Below are 15,740 nucleotides of genomic sequence, written 5' to 3'. Positions count from 1 at the left end.
GAGGTGGAACTGACCTCTCCCACATTTCTGCCACTGCTAATGGGCAACTAGATAACACCACAACCAGGGCAGTCCCTGGAGAGCTGATGTTTTAAGTGGACAGCACCTCTACGTTTTTGTTGCAGAATTAGAAAGACAAAAGGGTGGAGAGTAGGAACAAAAGGTCAAAGTCATTAATTCATTATTATTCACCCACGTATTCAGTATTTATTAAACATCCATTATGTGCCAGTCATTTTGCTAGCCCCTGGAGATGGATGGATTTTGTGGGTAAGACAGATCACCGCAAGTCAGAGCAAGAAATGTAATAAGAATAAAGGGCACCTGGAAAATACAGAAATGGGGTACTTAAGTCAGGGAACCAGGAAGGCCTCTGGGAGGGAAGGAGTGACATTCCAAGTGAGGCTCAGGAGACAAGCAGGAAACAGTCAGCTGACCATGGAGCCTGGGGTAGATAGGCTGTGTTCCGAGGATAGGGAAGAACATGAGTTAAGCCAGACCTGAGGGAGGGGGCAGTGGCATCTTGCTTCCAGAAATGAAGTATGGAGTGAGGTGGGCAGTGGCGAAAGATGAGGTTGGAATAACATGCAGGGCTGGAACATGTGTAGTTCTGCAGACATGTCCGGGAATGTGACTCTACCCTGAGCCCAGGGGAGTCACTGAAATGTTTTAAGTAAACATGCTTTGGAAAGCTGATTATGCCTGCACGGTGGAGACCTGGCTGGAGGCAGACAGTGGGCTGGAAGCCAGAGAGGAGGACTCCGGAATAATCTAGGTGGGCAAGGGTAGTGGTCTGAGCAGAGGGTGGAGGGGATGGGAGAAGTGGGCCCACATGAGGAAGGTTTGGGACACAGGACTGAGGGACCTGGTAAGATGAGTGAGGTGAGTGAAGAAGGAGAGACTCACGCTTGGGCAGCCAGGTGATGAAGACAATTCACACTGGAGGAAAAGCCAGGGGAGGCAGGAGGTGACCTTAGGGTGGAAGTGTCCATGACATACCTCAGTGGAGCAATGGGGAGGGGCAGCTGGACAGATGAGCAGGAAAGTCAGGAAACAGAGCTAGGCTCAAAACACACCCCTGAGACGCTCTCATGGCACAGATGTCAGTGGCAGCAGGGACACCAGCCTGTGAGAGGAGAAGAGCACCAACCCCAGCATCTTGGGGAGGTTACAGGGAGGGGGAGACCTAGAGGGCAGACCCAGGAAGTGGGGAGCAGACCCAGGAGGGTGAGGTATCACAGGTGCGAGTGTTTAAAGCAGAACCTGTGGTCAGCAGCATCGAACGCCCACCTGGAGACTGCACGGGGCATCGGCTCTGCTTAGTGATGAGCCAGCCTAGGCTGGTGAAATGGACGAAGGTGGTTCAGAGGAGCGGTGGGGAGAAACCAGACCGCAGTGCTTGACAAAATGGAAGGAAGGCACAAAGGGCCTCAGGCCATGGAGGGATATCTGGGAAGGAGCCACAGGGAATGCAGTACTGAAGACGCCTTTTCTTAAGGATGGAAATAAGGTATACGTGCTCACTCTGCGACAAGAGCTACAGGGGGGTGAGGTTGGAGGGACCTGTGGAACTGCAGGGGGGCTGTGACTCTGAAGTAAAGGCACAGGGATTCATTCCAAGTAGGGGAGGGACATGTCCTGAAGTTCAGGACAGAGGGAAGGAGGTGCGAAGAGATTCAGGTGGGTTTCTGGGTCCATGAGCAGCCAGGAATGCAGGGAGGTGGCACCTGCACCTGTGTTCACTGCTGTCCCCTAGAGTAGAGCAGGGCCTGGTACTGACCAAATGAAGCCAGCGGGCCCAGGGCTCTCTCTTCCATGACAGAGAAGGTACAGGTGCCAAAGGTGTGTGGTACGGGGCAGGGGAGTGGGGAGGTGGGGGAGGGGGCGGCTAGTTTGACTAAGCCAGGCATTCTCGACAGGGGCCATATAAAACTGCTTCTTGAAGACAAAAAGGTCTCACACTCTATGTATAAATACAGGCGTGCATGCCACACAGAAGGAGATGTACAGTATTTCCATGGTATCAGAATGTCATGGGGAGTGATCAAAAAAAGAGGGTCTAAAATGGTTCCTAAGGGAATGAAAAGAAGCTGAGAAACACTGACAAAGATAAAACACCTACAGTCAGTGACACCTGGTGAGCACATTGACAGTGAGCTCCTGAGGGAACAAGTCACACTTTAAGGGAGCTGGCACAGTCCATCTACTGTAACCCTGCTCTACCAGCATAAAAACAGATACATAGATCAATGGAATAGAATAAAGAGCCCAGAAATAAGCCCATGTCTATACGGTCAATTAATCAATGACAAAGGAAGCAAGAATATACAATGGGGTAGGGATGGACTCTTTAATAAATGGTATTCAGAAAACTGGACAGATAGGTGCAAAAAAAAATGAAATGACTACTTTCTTATACCATATACAAAAAATAATCTCAAAATGAATTAACAACCTAAATGTAAGACCTTTTGAAACCATCAAACTCCAGAAGAAAATGGAGATAGTAAACTCTTTGACATTGCTATTGGTAATATATTTTTTTCTTGATATGTCTCCTTAGACACAGGAAACAAAAGAAAAAAATAGTACTATATGAAACTAAAATGTTTTGCACAGCAAAGGAAACCATCAACAAAATAAAAAAAACCTACTGAATGGGAGAAGCTATTCGCCAATGATACATCCAATAAAGGGTTCATATCTAAAATAGATAAGAAAGTCATACAACTTAACACCAAAAAAAAAATCTGATTAAAAATGGGCAGAGGACCTGAACAGACATTTCTCCAAAGAGAACATACAGATGGCCAATAGACATATGAAAAGATGTTCAAAGTCACTAATCATCAGAGAAATGCGAATTAAAACCACAACAAGATATCACCTCACACCTGTCAGAATGGCCATCATCAATAAATCAACAAGTACTAGTGAGGATGTAGAGAAAAGGGGAACCTCGTGCACTGTTGGCAGGAATGTAAATTGGTAAATAGTATGAAGTTTCCTCAAAAATTAAAAATAAAAGTATAATATGACCTAGCATTTCCACTTCTGGGTTTATCAGAAGAAATCCGAAACACTAATTAGAAAAGACCTATGCACCCCTATGTTCACTGCAGCATTATTTACAATAGCCAAGATATGGAAACAACCTAAGTGTCCATTGATAGAAAACTGGATAAAGACGATGTAGTACACACACACACACACACACACACTATAGTGGAACATTACTCAGCTATAAAAAAGAATGAAATCTTGCCACATTATTTGCAATAATGTGAATGGACCAAGAGAGCATTGTGCTAAGTGAAATAAGTCAGACAGAAATACAAATACCATATGGTTTCACTTATATGTGGAATCTAAAAATCAAAATAAATGGACAAAAACAGAAACAAACTCACAGATACAGAGAACAAACTGATCGTTGCCAGATGGGAGGGGTTTGGGGTTATAGGTTAAAGAGAGGAAGGGGTTAAGAAGTACAAATTGGCAGTTGTAAAAACAGTCACAGGGATGTAAAGAACAGCACAGAAAATGTAGTCAATAATACTGTAATGACTCTGTTTAGTGCCAGGTGGATCACTTTGTAAGTTATACAAATGTCTAATATCTATGTTGTATATCTGAAAGCAATATAATACTGTATGTCAACTGGGAAAAAAAAATCAAGTGTTTTTAATGCCTCAGTCCTTGAATGTAGTGCTGACATTCTCCCGGTATCGTTCTGAAAACCTGTGATGCTGTGTCTTGGACATTCCAGAAACTCGGCCAATCATGCAGCCTGTCAGCCAACATACTTTCCACGCACCTCTCCTGGTCCTTGCCAGCCTGAGTGTAGCAGGAGGCCCCCAGCACCACTGGTTTCCATGGTAGCCAGTGGCATCTAGCTTTTGTTAACACTCTTTTTGCATACCTCTTCCTTCTAGTAAAATATTAACAAATACCCATGAAAAGATACTGACTGAGTTATCAGAACTCACCCTTGACTGGTAGGGCGGAAAATACATTTGCAAGGACTTTCAGCTTCCTGGGCTGCTGACACCCCCTGGTTTCTATCCCCATGGTTCTGTAAATGCCTTTGTGATTTGTAATGGGATAGATTAGAGTGAGATGGGGAGATACAGAAAGGCTGAGCCATTCATTTCCAACAGGAGCTTTTAGATCTCTGGGCTCAGGACAGATCCTGAATTACAGTGGCCTCTTGCCCCTGCTGTTAGAAACTGAACACATCCAGTCATCACAAAGTCTACAGAGTGCAACCAAATGGCCCAGAAACATAGGCGCAGCTGTGGGACAGCCACACAGGCTTGAGGACACCCCTGACAGGCAGAAATGGAGCCATTTAAGTAAGGCTTTTGGTTTCACCCAAAAGTACAAATATAATAACATCTATTAAAAATGCAAAAATCAAAATCAAAACAAAATACTATCAAGTGAAGGTTATTTATTTGGGTAAGACCTGTCGGCTTTGCTCCGTGAGTTTCTCTAGGTCTACATCCGGTTGACTTTTGCTTGGATTTTATTTTACAACAGGTAATGGGATGTATTAATAGAGTTCCTCCACAGTTATATCCGGATTGATTTTGCCATTTGTGGGCTTTGTATTGTCACTAGTAAAAAATTACTGTTTGAAACAAATGAAATAAATTTATAAAGAAGAGAATATAAGCTAGAAAAAGCCTGTCTGAAGCAGGAAAGATTTGACCCAAGTCTGCTGGGCAAATGACCCAAATAGGTCACTTAAAATGCCTCTTTGTCTTTCAGTCTCTCTGGAGTGGCTAACATATTTTCTTTTTATTTATTTATTATTTTTTTTAATTGAAGAAACAATTTAAATTTTTCCCCCCATCTACCTCCCCCTCCCTTACCCTCTGGTCCATTGTCCATGTCCATGAATCTGTTTGTCCTGTTCATTTGTTGCTTTTAGGTTTATATCCCACATATAAGTGATATCATGTGATTTTCAACTTTTTCTGTCTGGCTTATTTCACTTAGTATGATTATTTCAAGGTCCATCTATGTTGTTGCAAGTGGCAATATTTCATCTCTTCTTATGGCTGAGTAATACATGTACAACAACTTCTTTAGCCAATCATCTATCATAGGACACTTCAATTGCTTCTATGTCCTGGTAGAGTGGCTAAAATATTTTCATCTAGAGTACAGAGCACATAGACAATTAAGCATAAGGTTCCTCTTGAGCCACTAGCCAGGGTCTGAACACTTGGGGAGCATCATGATATGCATGCCAACAGCCCCTCACGCATAATCTCCCAGGATTACACTGGAATCTTGCCCAAGAGGCTTCTAAATTTCTAGAAATCCAAGGAAAATAAGTTCCCTTTATTTGCTAGAAGTCTGTTCAATGATAGTGTCATGAAACTGGTTTGGATCTCCAGAATTTAAATAAGGACCAGTTCTCTCCTTCTTATAAACAGAAATGCAACTCTATGTAGATATTTATCATGAATATTTCACAGAACACTGGCCTTAAACTAGTGACTAAAAATGAAAGCAATACAGTAATCTGCTCAGATGCTGTACTGAAATTGTCTCAATTCATCCCTTAAGTCCAAACCAGAAACCAAGTGCTGGTCTCTCATTACGAAGGCTTGCTCTGCTGTATATTGACCCTCAACTGCCATCTAAGGCCATCTTGCATAAAATGTGAGCATCCTGGATTCCAGCCCTGCACAACTCCATTAAGTTGTAAATGGGTTTTATTTGCTGAACAAATGTTAATGCCATCCTACCTTAATAGATAATGCTGCAAAATCACCTAAGTACTACAGCACTGGAACTTTCAGGATGAAATATTATGTAACTTAGAAAACTGTCTGTTATAAACATATGTCAGCCATGAGGGCTTCCAGCCCTTATAGCCCATCTTCATAGAACTCAGTTATAATTTCTCCCTTGGTCAAGTGAATTTTGCAATAATACATAGATTTATTAGGTCCCAGGATTAAATTCTCTGAGTAAGAATAAAAAATAATTACACTTGAGAACATAATGGAATATTCAAATGATGTGAAAATAGTCACCTCAGCGAAAATAAGACAGGTGAGAGAAAAAGAAGTTTCAAGATAAGGTTGGTAACACTGGCCATAAAAACTGTGAATTCAAGTGCACAAATGCATGAACTGGCACTTCCGAATCATGAACACGTGGAAAGGAGAAATCTCCCATTCACAGCAAAATGCCTGAGTGGTTTCATTAATGAGCCAGGGGGCTTCTTAATTTAATAAAACAGCAGCGTTGTTAGAGAGAGAGGGTGCTGGTGCAAGATGGCGTTCGTTAAAATCCCAGCCCTACTACTTACTAACTCTGTGACCTTGGGCAAGCTGTATTTAACTCCTTGCCTTGGTCACTTCATCTGTGATACAGGGATGTCAGTAGTGTCTGCCTCCTGCGGTGGCTGTGATGGTTCAATGTGTTAACACATGCAAGGAACATAGTGTCTTAGATGTCATAAATGTTAGCTCCTTATCATTTGGTAGTTGTCACTATAGGATTTACTGCAAATGAAAAGGGACCTGAATAGAAACCAGAGCCTTGCCTCACAAGAGGTCTCTGAACTCACTGATTCCATTTCTTTCAAGTCCGGATCCCGCCCACTCCCCTCCACAGAACCAGCACTCCAGTAGGTCATCAATGACCCTTCTGTGGTCCAGCCCACTGGGTGACTCTCTATCACCATTTCTCTTGAAACTCTCTTCTCATGGATTCTGTGACTTTTCACTGTCACGATTCCCCCTCAGCTTCTCTAGTCACTCCCTCTCACTTCCAGTGGATCTTCCTCTTCCTGGCCTTGAAATGTTAGAATGTAGAAGCTCATTGCTTCTCAGTCTCTAGTCCCTTTCCAGGCAAATTTACCCACTTCTATGGCTTCATTACCAACATGCTAATTATGTTGGCCTGCAGCTCAGACCTCTGCTCTGAGCTCCAGACCTGTGAGTGTCCATTTACGTTCTCCATGCTACTGAAATGTCTCAAAGGCACTTCAAACTCAACATGTCTAAAAACTGATTTGTAACTTCCTCCTTCCGCCTGAAAGCAGCATCTCCCTCAATGTTCCCATGTCTGTCAGTGCCCCACAAAGCACCTCTCACCTGCACAGTGGCAAGAGCCTCCCACTCCTTCTTCCTTCTTCCCCTCAATCTATTCCCCACAGCAGCCAGAGTGGTGCATTGAAATTGCAAACCTGATCACACCTCTCTCTGCTCAAATCTTTCAGTGCCTCCCTGTGCTCACGGGATCTAGAACACCACTGAGAAGGCACAGCATATTGGGCTTCTCCTGCCTAGCTCTATCCATCTGCTCTCTAGCCATTCTGGCCTTCACTGTCCTTTCTGAGTCTCTAACCAGCCAAGCTCCTCCATTTCCTCTGCTTGGAACTCCCACTGTTCTTTTCCTAAGGCTGATTTCCTTGGGAAAGCTGTTCTTGACCCAAAACTAGGTCATGTATCCAAGAGTAAGCTCTCATAAAACCCTGAGTAATTATCATAGCTGACATTTTACATTTATGCATAAGATTTAAAAACTGTTAGTGTCTATATCTTCGGGTACACTGTTGGCTCTAAGAGGGCAAGAGGTCATGTCTGCCTGGCTAACTGCTGTTCTCCCAGACCTCCCACTTGGAGAGGGTACCCTAATACTTGTTGAAGGAATATCTCAATTTTCATCATTTGGGGGCATTTTTCATGACCCTGCTGTTCCTTCACAATAAGGGAGAGCCACTTAAATACAATGGCTGCAAGTAACAAGAATCTCTGATGCCCTTGATCACAACTGGTTTACCTGAGCTGATCACAAGGGGTGAGAAACTGACAAGGAAAGCTAGGCTCCACAAAGAGACCCAGCACCAAAAACACCAGTACATTATGGGGACCCAGCACCAAAAACACCAATACATTATGCCCACGACTTAGGCAAATGGAATGTTTGTAAGCGACCACAATTATATTCATCTTCCTTTAGAGATTCTTTCAGTCACTCACTCATGTATTTATTCACTCAACAAAATTGTGTATTCTACATGACAGACACTGGGGCCACGGTGTGGAAGCAATCCTGATGTCTGATGGATACACAACAGATACGATAGGCTGTAACTGAAAAGGAGCCCTGTGCTTGCATTTGAAAGACAGGACATGCCTAGGATAAGAGGGGAAAGACGATCTTGGAGAATGACTAGAGTGAGAAGGCAGGAGACAGCCATAAAAACAGTCTAGGAAAAACTGGGAGCACAAACACGCTCCTCTAAGAGGTCCCTAAATGCCGACTACTACTACTAATACCTTAGGCTGACAGGGGAGGATGGAGACAAAGGCTCCCCTGGACAATACCAGCACCACCATTACCTCTGCTTCCTCCAAGTCTATAGTACTCCCATCCTGGACCACTGCTCAAGGAAGAGTGGAACCTTGAGAGAGATCAGCTGTCTTCCAATGATGGCATCATCTCCACTACCGTTAAACTTGCATATGCATATAAATCAATCATCTGGTTGGTCCAGGCTTCCCTTTTGTTCCATGCTTGATTCAGGTGGGCTGTGGCAGAGGCAGACCAGTGGTATGATGTACTAGGGGTCAGTTATCGTGGGACAGTAGGAGGGGGCCAGGGATGTGTAAGGCTCTTATCAGCTCTCTTAAGAAAAAAGAAATAATGCTTTAAACTTTTGGCTGCAGCATTTAGTTTTATTCTAAGTGAATTTTACATTATCTAAACTATATCTTTTTGGTACTTGAATTACTTAAGCTCTTATTCAAACTTTGAGCTTTGTTTGCAGTATGGAGAAGAAAGGTCACATGATAGATTTCTTCCATATCCTCAGAAAAGATAAGAAAGAGTGAGAAGGGTTAGGGTTTTTTAAATAGCAACACTAAAGTGGGGACTGATGTGTTCTGGTATTATCAATTTGCAGATGTAAGCACCATAACCAATCAAAGGAAGATGACCTAAACAATGAATATCTGGACCCAAACATGAAAGCGTGTTGAAAGAGAAAAACAGGAACAGTGTATCAGCATTTTACACTCTGTTGTTTAATCTGATACAAAGCCCCAAGAATGGGGAAAACATAAATACAAAATACAACGTATATTTTGCTTAACATATACTTAAATGCCAGAAATGAAGCTACCCATATTGACAATTGTTTTCTATATAAATCTCTGCCAGAAAAACAAAAATCAGCATGAATTCAATGACTCAAACTTCAATTAATTATTTTGATCAACTTGAGAGTTAAAAGATTTATTTGTAACATAATGCTTTCCAAAAAAAAAAAAAATCTTGCCTCTGAAAACAATTTGACAATTAATGTAAAATTTTAAACCAAATAATTATTTTACTGTAATTCGCTAGCAATTCAAGAAAAGTACAGAGGATATCCAAAACTTAGAAACATATTAGAATTAAGGTCTTTTCTTTATAGGGACTTGCCATACCATCTGGCCTAATTTGCCTTGGTGTTTTGCCTCGTGTAGTATCAGCTTTCTGAGAACTGTAAATTATTAGGTTACACCCCTAAAAAATATGAGTGAAGAAAAAATATGGGTTGAAAGTGACATCCTGCTTATAAGTTTGGATACTCAGGAAAACACTGATATGGTGGAACAGCCCGACCTATGTGAACCTGCGTGTGAAACGGTTCACAGAGGGTAGAGGGCATCTGCTAGAGATGATGATGATGAAAAGGACAGGCTTACAGGAGTAACCGGCAAAACAATAACGTGTGAAACAACACAGAAATAAATTTTCAGACACTCAGACACCTCTTTGTCGGAGTGATTCTGATTCCAATTAAGTTTCAGAGGAAAAATAACAAGGCCGCCCTGCCTGACTGCAAAGCACAGCCTTCTAAATAGGAGGCTGATTAATGGGGGCAGCAAACATGCACACAACCTTATTTTTCATCTCAGCTCTGTTCTTCTGTCTTCTGGCTGATCACTTTAATATGGTGTTACCTCGGCCCATGCAAAGGCACCAGACTGAGGTGTAGCTCCTAGGTTTCTTACAAGAACCGTTGTTTTGTAAAGTGTCATTTAGGCAACTCATGTGCTCACCCTCAGCAAAGGTAAACATCAAACAACAAACAAACAATGGGCTCCCTTTGCCGGTGCAGCCATGTGACTCCTTCTTATTTGGAATCTACATCCGACCAGGTGGTAAAATGTGTAAAAGAATATCCTTACCCGGATGATCTCTTCCACACAGCTGTTGGTTTCTCCAGATCTACTCTCCTGAAAGCAAAGGAAAAAGAAATTCAGCCTCAGAAACTAGATTTATGGTTACAAAGAAAAGAAGACACATAAGCTTCCAAACTTAACCGAGTTTGGACTGGAGAACACCCAAATGGGGACCTGCCAAGAAGTTCCTGTCCTTTCTGGGGTAGATCCCATCATGGATGTGACTGCTCTGCCTGCCCCACTGTGCACCATGAACAGGCCAGCAGCACCGCACATGCCGCAGAGGCCAACTCTGGGGCCCCCACCACAGTGACTGCAAGCTGCACAGGCCCTTAGGAGAGCAGGACATGACCAGCAAGTATGAGCGCTGCTCGCCTTGGGTTCCATCAGGTGCAGAAACACGCCCCCACTGCCAAGCGGATCCAGCCAGCCTACTGAACACATGCGACGGCCCTGCCAAATGCGAGGTAAAGGTCTGGCCACTCCACTGTCCTCAAAGCCTAGATTTACTGGTTTGATGGGCCAAAACCTGAAAGACTAAGGAAGAACAGCCTCTCAACACTTGCACAGCATGCTGGTGCCATGCGTCAGAGCCACGTGCTCTGAAGCCCACGCTGCCCTGGGCCGTGAGGATGTTAGGGGCTCCGAGGAATGGTGGCTTCAGGTCACAGCTCTGGGGAAACGCTGTCAGTTCCAGAGATGCTGTGTGGTTGCTGTGGGTTACACGGCCCGGAGTACAGGAGTGGTTCTGCGGGGACATGAAAGCAGCTTTTGCTGGTAGAAGTGCCTAGTGCGGTTTCAGAGAAATACTTCTCTTGGCCTTTTAGTTCAATGACACTGACCACGACTCAGCATGATGTCCTCGGCTTTCATCACCCTGAATGGAGACATCAGGCCCAGTAAACAGTGTCTCCCCATTCCTTCCTCTCCCTGCCCTTATTACTACTAATCTACTTTTTGTCTCTGAATTTTTCTATTCTGAATATTTCATATAAATGAAATCATACAACATGTGGCCTTTTGTGTCTGGCTGGTTTCACTGAAGACAATGTTTTCAAGACTCATCCATGCTATAGCGTGTATCAGTACTTCATTCCTTTTTATGGCCAAATAACATTCCAGTGTGTACATATATATATATGTATATATATGCACACACACACACATACCACATTTTGTTTATTCATCAATCAATGAATATTTTGGTTGTTTCCACTTTGGTTACTATGACAGGACGTCTATGAACATTTGTGTACAGGTTTTTGTTTGAACCTTTCAAATTCTTTTTCAATTCTTTTGAGTATATAACTCAAAAAGCCAAAGTGGTGGCTCATATGGCAAATCCATGCTTAGTTTTTTGAAGAACTACTACACTATTTATTACCCTGGCTGTACCATTTTACATTCCCACCAGCAATGTGTGAAGGTTCTAATTTCTCTACATCCTCTCCAGCAAATGTTATTTTCAGGTTATGTTTTCGATAGCAGCCATCCTACTGGGTGTGAAATGGTATCTCACTGTTGTTATGATGTGCATTTTCCTAATTACTAATGATGTTGAGCATCTTTTTACATGCATGTTGGCCATTTGCAAAGGAGAAACATCCTTTGCCAATTCTTCATTTGTGTTGTTTGTCTTTTTATTGTCTTGTTTTAAGAGTTCTTTATATATTCTAGATACTAGCCCCTTATCAGGTATATGGTTTGCACATATTTTCTTCCATTCCGTGGACTGTATTTTCGCATTCTTACTAGTGTTCATGAAATTTTTAATATTGATGACGTCCAATCTTTCTGCTTCTTTTCCTCCCTTTATTGCTTTGCTTTTGGTGTCACATCTAAGAAGCCATTTCCAAATTTCAGGTTATAAATATTTACCCATGTTTTCTTTTAAGAGTTTTACAGTATTAGTTTTTATATTTAGGCCTTTAATCCAATAGTTTGAGAACTTTTAGGTGAAGTCTATTTCTTATAGATTATTTGCTAAGTTTTAGTTAAAATAAAAAAAACATCATCTTTGTATAGATTACTATATTCTAGTCTTATTATTAAAAGATCATTAAAAAAAGTGTGAGGCATGGCAATTGTTGCTAATAGTGCATGAACACAGCATACATGCATTATCTTACAAATCAAGAAAAACAGTGTCAGATATCATGACAGGATTAAGAGGCCCAAATGCTTTTACTACGCTTTCATTCCTTTCCTACACTCATCCCTCTTTCTGTTTTCCTAAAAGTTCCTGTTTGGAGATGCACATCTAGCAAACCTCACTCCCATCCCCAATGACTTATCTCAGAATGCTCTGGAAATGTCACTGTTCTGATACTCCAATCAAACTGGAACCAAGAGCACTTTCTGGAACCTGTTCCCAGCCTGCTTCCTTTCCAGGGCCGCCTCAGGAACCACCACAAAGCTGTTGGAAAGTCCTCGGTGAGGCAAGGGGCTCCATGCTCCTTTGCAGCTCAGTGGTGGAAATAACTGGAAAATTTTTCTTCAAACCCACAACCATTTCTCTTACCCTCCCTTCAAGTCCCAGCCCTTTCTTCCTGTGTAATACACTGGCACAGCAAATGCTAAATTCTCAGTGTACTTTCTATTTTACATCTTAAAATGATTGATGAAAATGTGACTTCCTGTTCTCCTGGTGGACTCACTCAAGTATCCAACATACTAAGAAGACTCCTCAAATTAAACTTGGGGTTTGATTCCTTGAAGCTAAGCTTCTCCTGAATACCACACTTGAATTTCATTTGAAAAGATTTATACAAAAGGCAGGTGCTCTTCTGAGTATCTGCCCCTATAATCTTCTACATTTCCACAACTCTACTCCAAAAAAGGGATGCACTGAGAGAAATGCAGTATAGACACCCTGTTCAAAGTCCTCTCACCACTGTAGATGACATGCAGGATATTACTTTGGGTCATCTCAGTGGCAGCTCCAACCACGAGTTCTCATTGTCTGGAATGACATCAGGTCACTCTCTACTGGGAGGGCCCCTCATAAAGCTGAAGAGGGAGAAGTGAAGCCAATTCAGAGGGCTGCCACCAACAGTCTCAGGAAGTCCTGGCCTTCAATTATGGGATGGATAATCCCTTGTAGAGGAAAATCTTGGGCCTTCTCTGGGACATTCTTGGCTCCTGGGGACACCTGGGGACCTAAGGAGGGTACCACATCTGGATTGGAGTGGATGCAGGAGGCAGAGTATTATAGGAAGTTTGATTTAAAAGGAACTTAAAGCTCATTTTAGACCAACTCAGCGGCTTTAACAGATGGAGCAACCATGGTCCAGAGGCACAGAGGGCATTGTTATCCAAAGTTGCCTGGCAGCAGATGGCAGTTGAGGTGGAACCCCACGCATGTCTTCAACAGCAGTTCAGTAAATTTTCTACTGTCTCATGCTATCTCTCTAAGCTCAACCCTTAGAACTGGCTCAACTAGAGGTCATTCTCATACTTAAAGTATGGAAATAAAAGACCCTGGATAGTATTTGGGTAAATTTCCTCATCCTTTCTATGCTGCAAATTCCCCAACGCTTAGTCAACTTGTGTCTTACTCACTAATCTCCAATATCACATGCATAGACTAGAGGAAGAAGTGACAGGAGAGGAAGTGGGGAGAAAAGGTTAAAACTACCATTCCTTCTGTGACACTAACAAATGAGAGACAAGGATTGGTGCTCAGCAATCGGAGGACAGAATTCCATCCCTTCTTTTCCAAATACGCAAAAGGGGGTAGGTGGGTAGGGCTGGGGTGGGCAGGGGTGGAGTGGACGTGACTGGAGGGCCTTTCACCTTCTTGAGGTCTTTCTCAAAGTACACAACCGTAGTTGTGTACTTTGATTATATTTACATTTTAAAACTTTCAGTGTTTATGAACAAGATTAAAACATGCATATAATTTACATCTCTAAATTTGTGTTTATATTTTTTACAATGAAGTTACTGCTTTCCTTGGAAAGGTACCCACTGAGAAGGAGGGCTGCACAATGCAAATTTTAATTACTCCGCATTTTTTGAGGGGCTGTAGCTGTTGCTTCATGCTGAGTTGCTGAGCTGTTGCTCAGTATTTACTCTGACTTTGATGAACCCACTCCATTTTGCTATCATTACATTTTGAAATCTGTCATAACAGTCTCACCTCATTGAACTTCCAACTAAACTTCAATTAAAAGCTAGCAACCCCAGCTCATTTTCCTCTCTACAGCCTTGTCTGTCACATTCCCTTTTCACTGAACTGCTTCCCCCAAATCCTACCACTTAAGAATACACACCACACACTCTGCCAGGGAGGAGGAAGGAGCTGAGTACTGCTGGTCCTCGGATGATGTCGCTTCGTTCAACATCGTTTTGTTATAATGCTGATGAGATGCCATACAGACTTAACTCTTGTTTATATCAATTAGCTTGTGGTAAAATTTTGTTATGGATTGTTTCACTTAAAGTCACAGGACCTACTGATGACTAAGTGAGGGCTTAGTGTATAGCTCAAGAAATAGCCAGGAACGTGCTGTCACTGAGAGCAGAAGTCCCTAATTACCATGCCAAGCACAGAGCACTGGAAGAAGCAAGCACGGCTAAAGGAGAAAAGGCTCCATCAAATCAGTGGGAAATGGCATTCCACTGCAGAAGAGATGAAGCTGCACAGGTCCTATTTTCAAAAACAGTTTAACTCTTCATCAGGCACATTTAATGCGAAACTTTCATTCTAAAATAATATTATTTTAAAGTCACAACACCTTTGTCTGCAAGTACTCAACAGGCCCTCAGGCATTTAAAAACTTTATCACATGCGCGCTCTTAAAAACAAGTGTTTTAAAATAAGTCTTACTATTCCTGATTTACAGAAGAACTGGGATACAAAGAAATTAGGCATGCCATCAATGCCATTAAAGCAGTGGGCAAGGATCTGTGTTCAAATTCAGGAATCATCATAATTCTATGTGAAATCCCACCCAATGACTGTGTCCCAGCCTCACCTGAAGCTAGGGTCACCTATAAACAAGGAGGTTGCCAGCCAGTTTTCTTCCAAATTCAGCCTATCATACGTCCAACCTAGCACCTCCCCTTCCAAGGGCTACTCTCTGATCCCACTCACCCAAGCTGGAAGCCCCGCTTCAACCCTCGTCAGTCCCCTTCCTCATCTCCTGAATCTGCTCACCATTTGTCTTGCTATTTACATCTATCTCTTGCTCTCTGATCCTACTGTCACCACCATCATCTAGACATTTATACATTGAGAGGAAAAGTAAGCAAAAGAGATGGATGGATGGATAAGCAGATAAGATGTGTATAAGGATATATCATAAAAATGCAAACCAAATGACAGCATATGATGGCAATGTCAATATCAACTAAAGGACAGTTCATACCAAAATAAGAAAAGAATTGGAGAGCACAATACAGATGAGTAAAAAGCAGGGCATTGACAGCATTAAAATAAGGTATGCTAGGAAAAAGGAAAGAGAAATAGAATTATTATGGTTGGGAGTCTTCAATCTACCCGTAATTTCCCTAATAGGCAAAGGACTCCCCGCC

The 15,740-nt window shown here is 42.4% G+C and overlaps 1 protein-coding gene across 5 annotated transcripts in view; it reads right to left on the bottom strand.

Annotated features, from left to right (window-relative positions):
* Positions 1 to 15,740, bottom strand: part of AFF3 (ALF transcription elongation factor 3) — a 461,951-nt gene that overhangs the window by 221,433 nt on the left and 224,778 nt on the right. For all 5 annotated transcript variants that reach the window (XM_039867117.1, XM_039867115.1, XM_039867119.1 and 2 more), the window contains one exon: positions 10,209 to 10,256. In XM_039867117.1, the coding sequence (XP_039723051.1) occupies positions 10,209 to 10,256 (48 nt within the window). The remainder of the gene's footprint in view (positions 1 to 10,208; positions 10,257 to 15,740) is intronic.

This window comes from Pteropus medius, unplaced genomic scaffold (genome assembly GCF_902729225.1).
Source record: "Pteropus medius unplaced genomic scaffold, Ma_sr-lr_union100, whole genome shotgun sequence".
Classification (NCBI taxonomy): Eukaryota; Metazoa; Chordata; class Mammalia; order Chiroptera; family Pteropodidae; genus Pteropus; species Pteropus medius.
The sequence above is the reverse complement of the archived record's forward strand: the minus strand, read 5'-3'. Positions and strand labels throughout refer to the sequence as shown.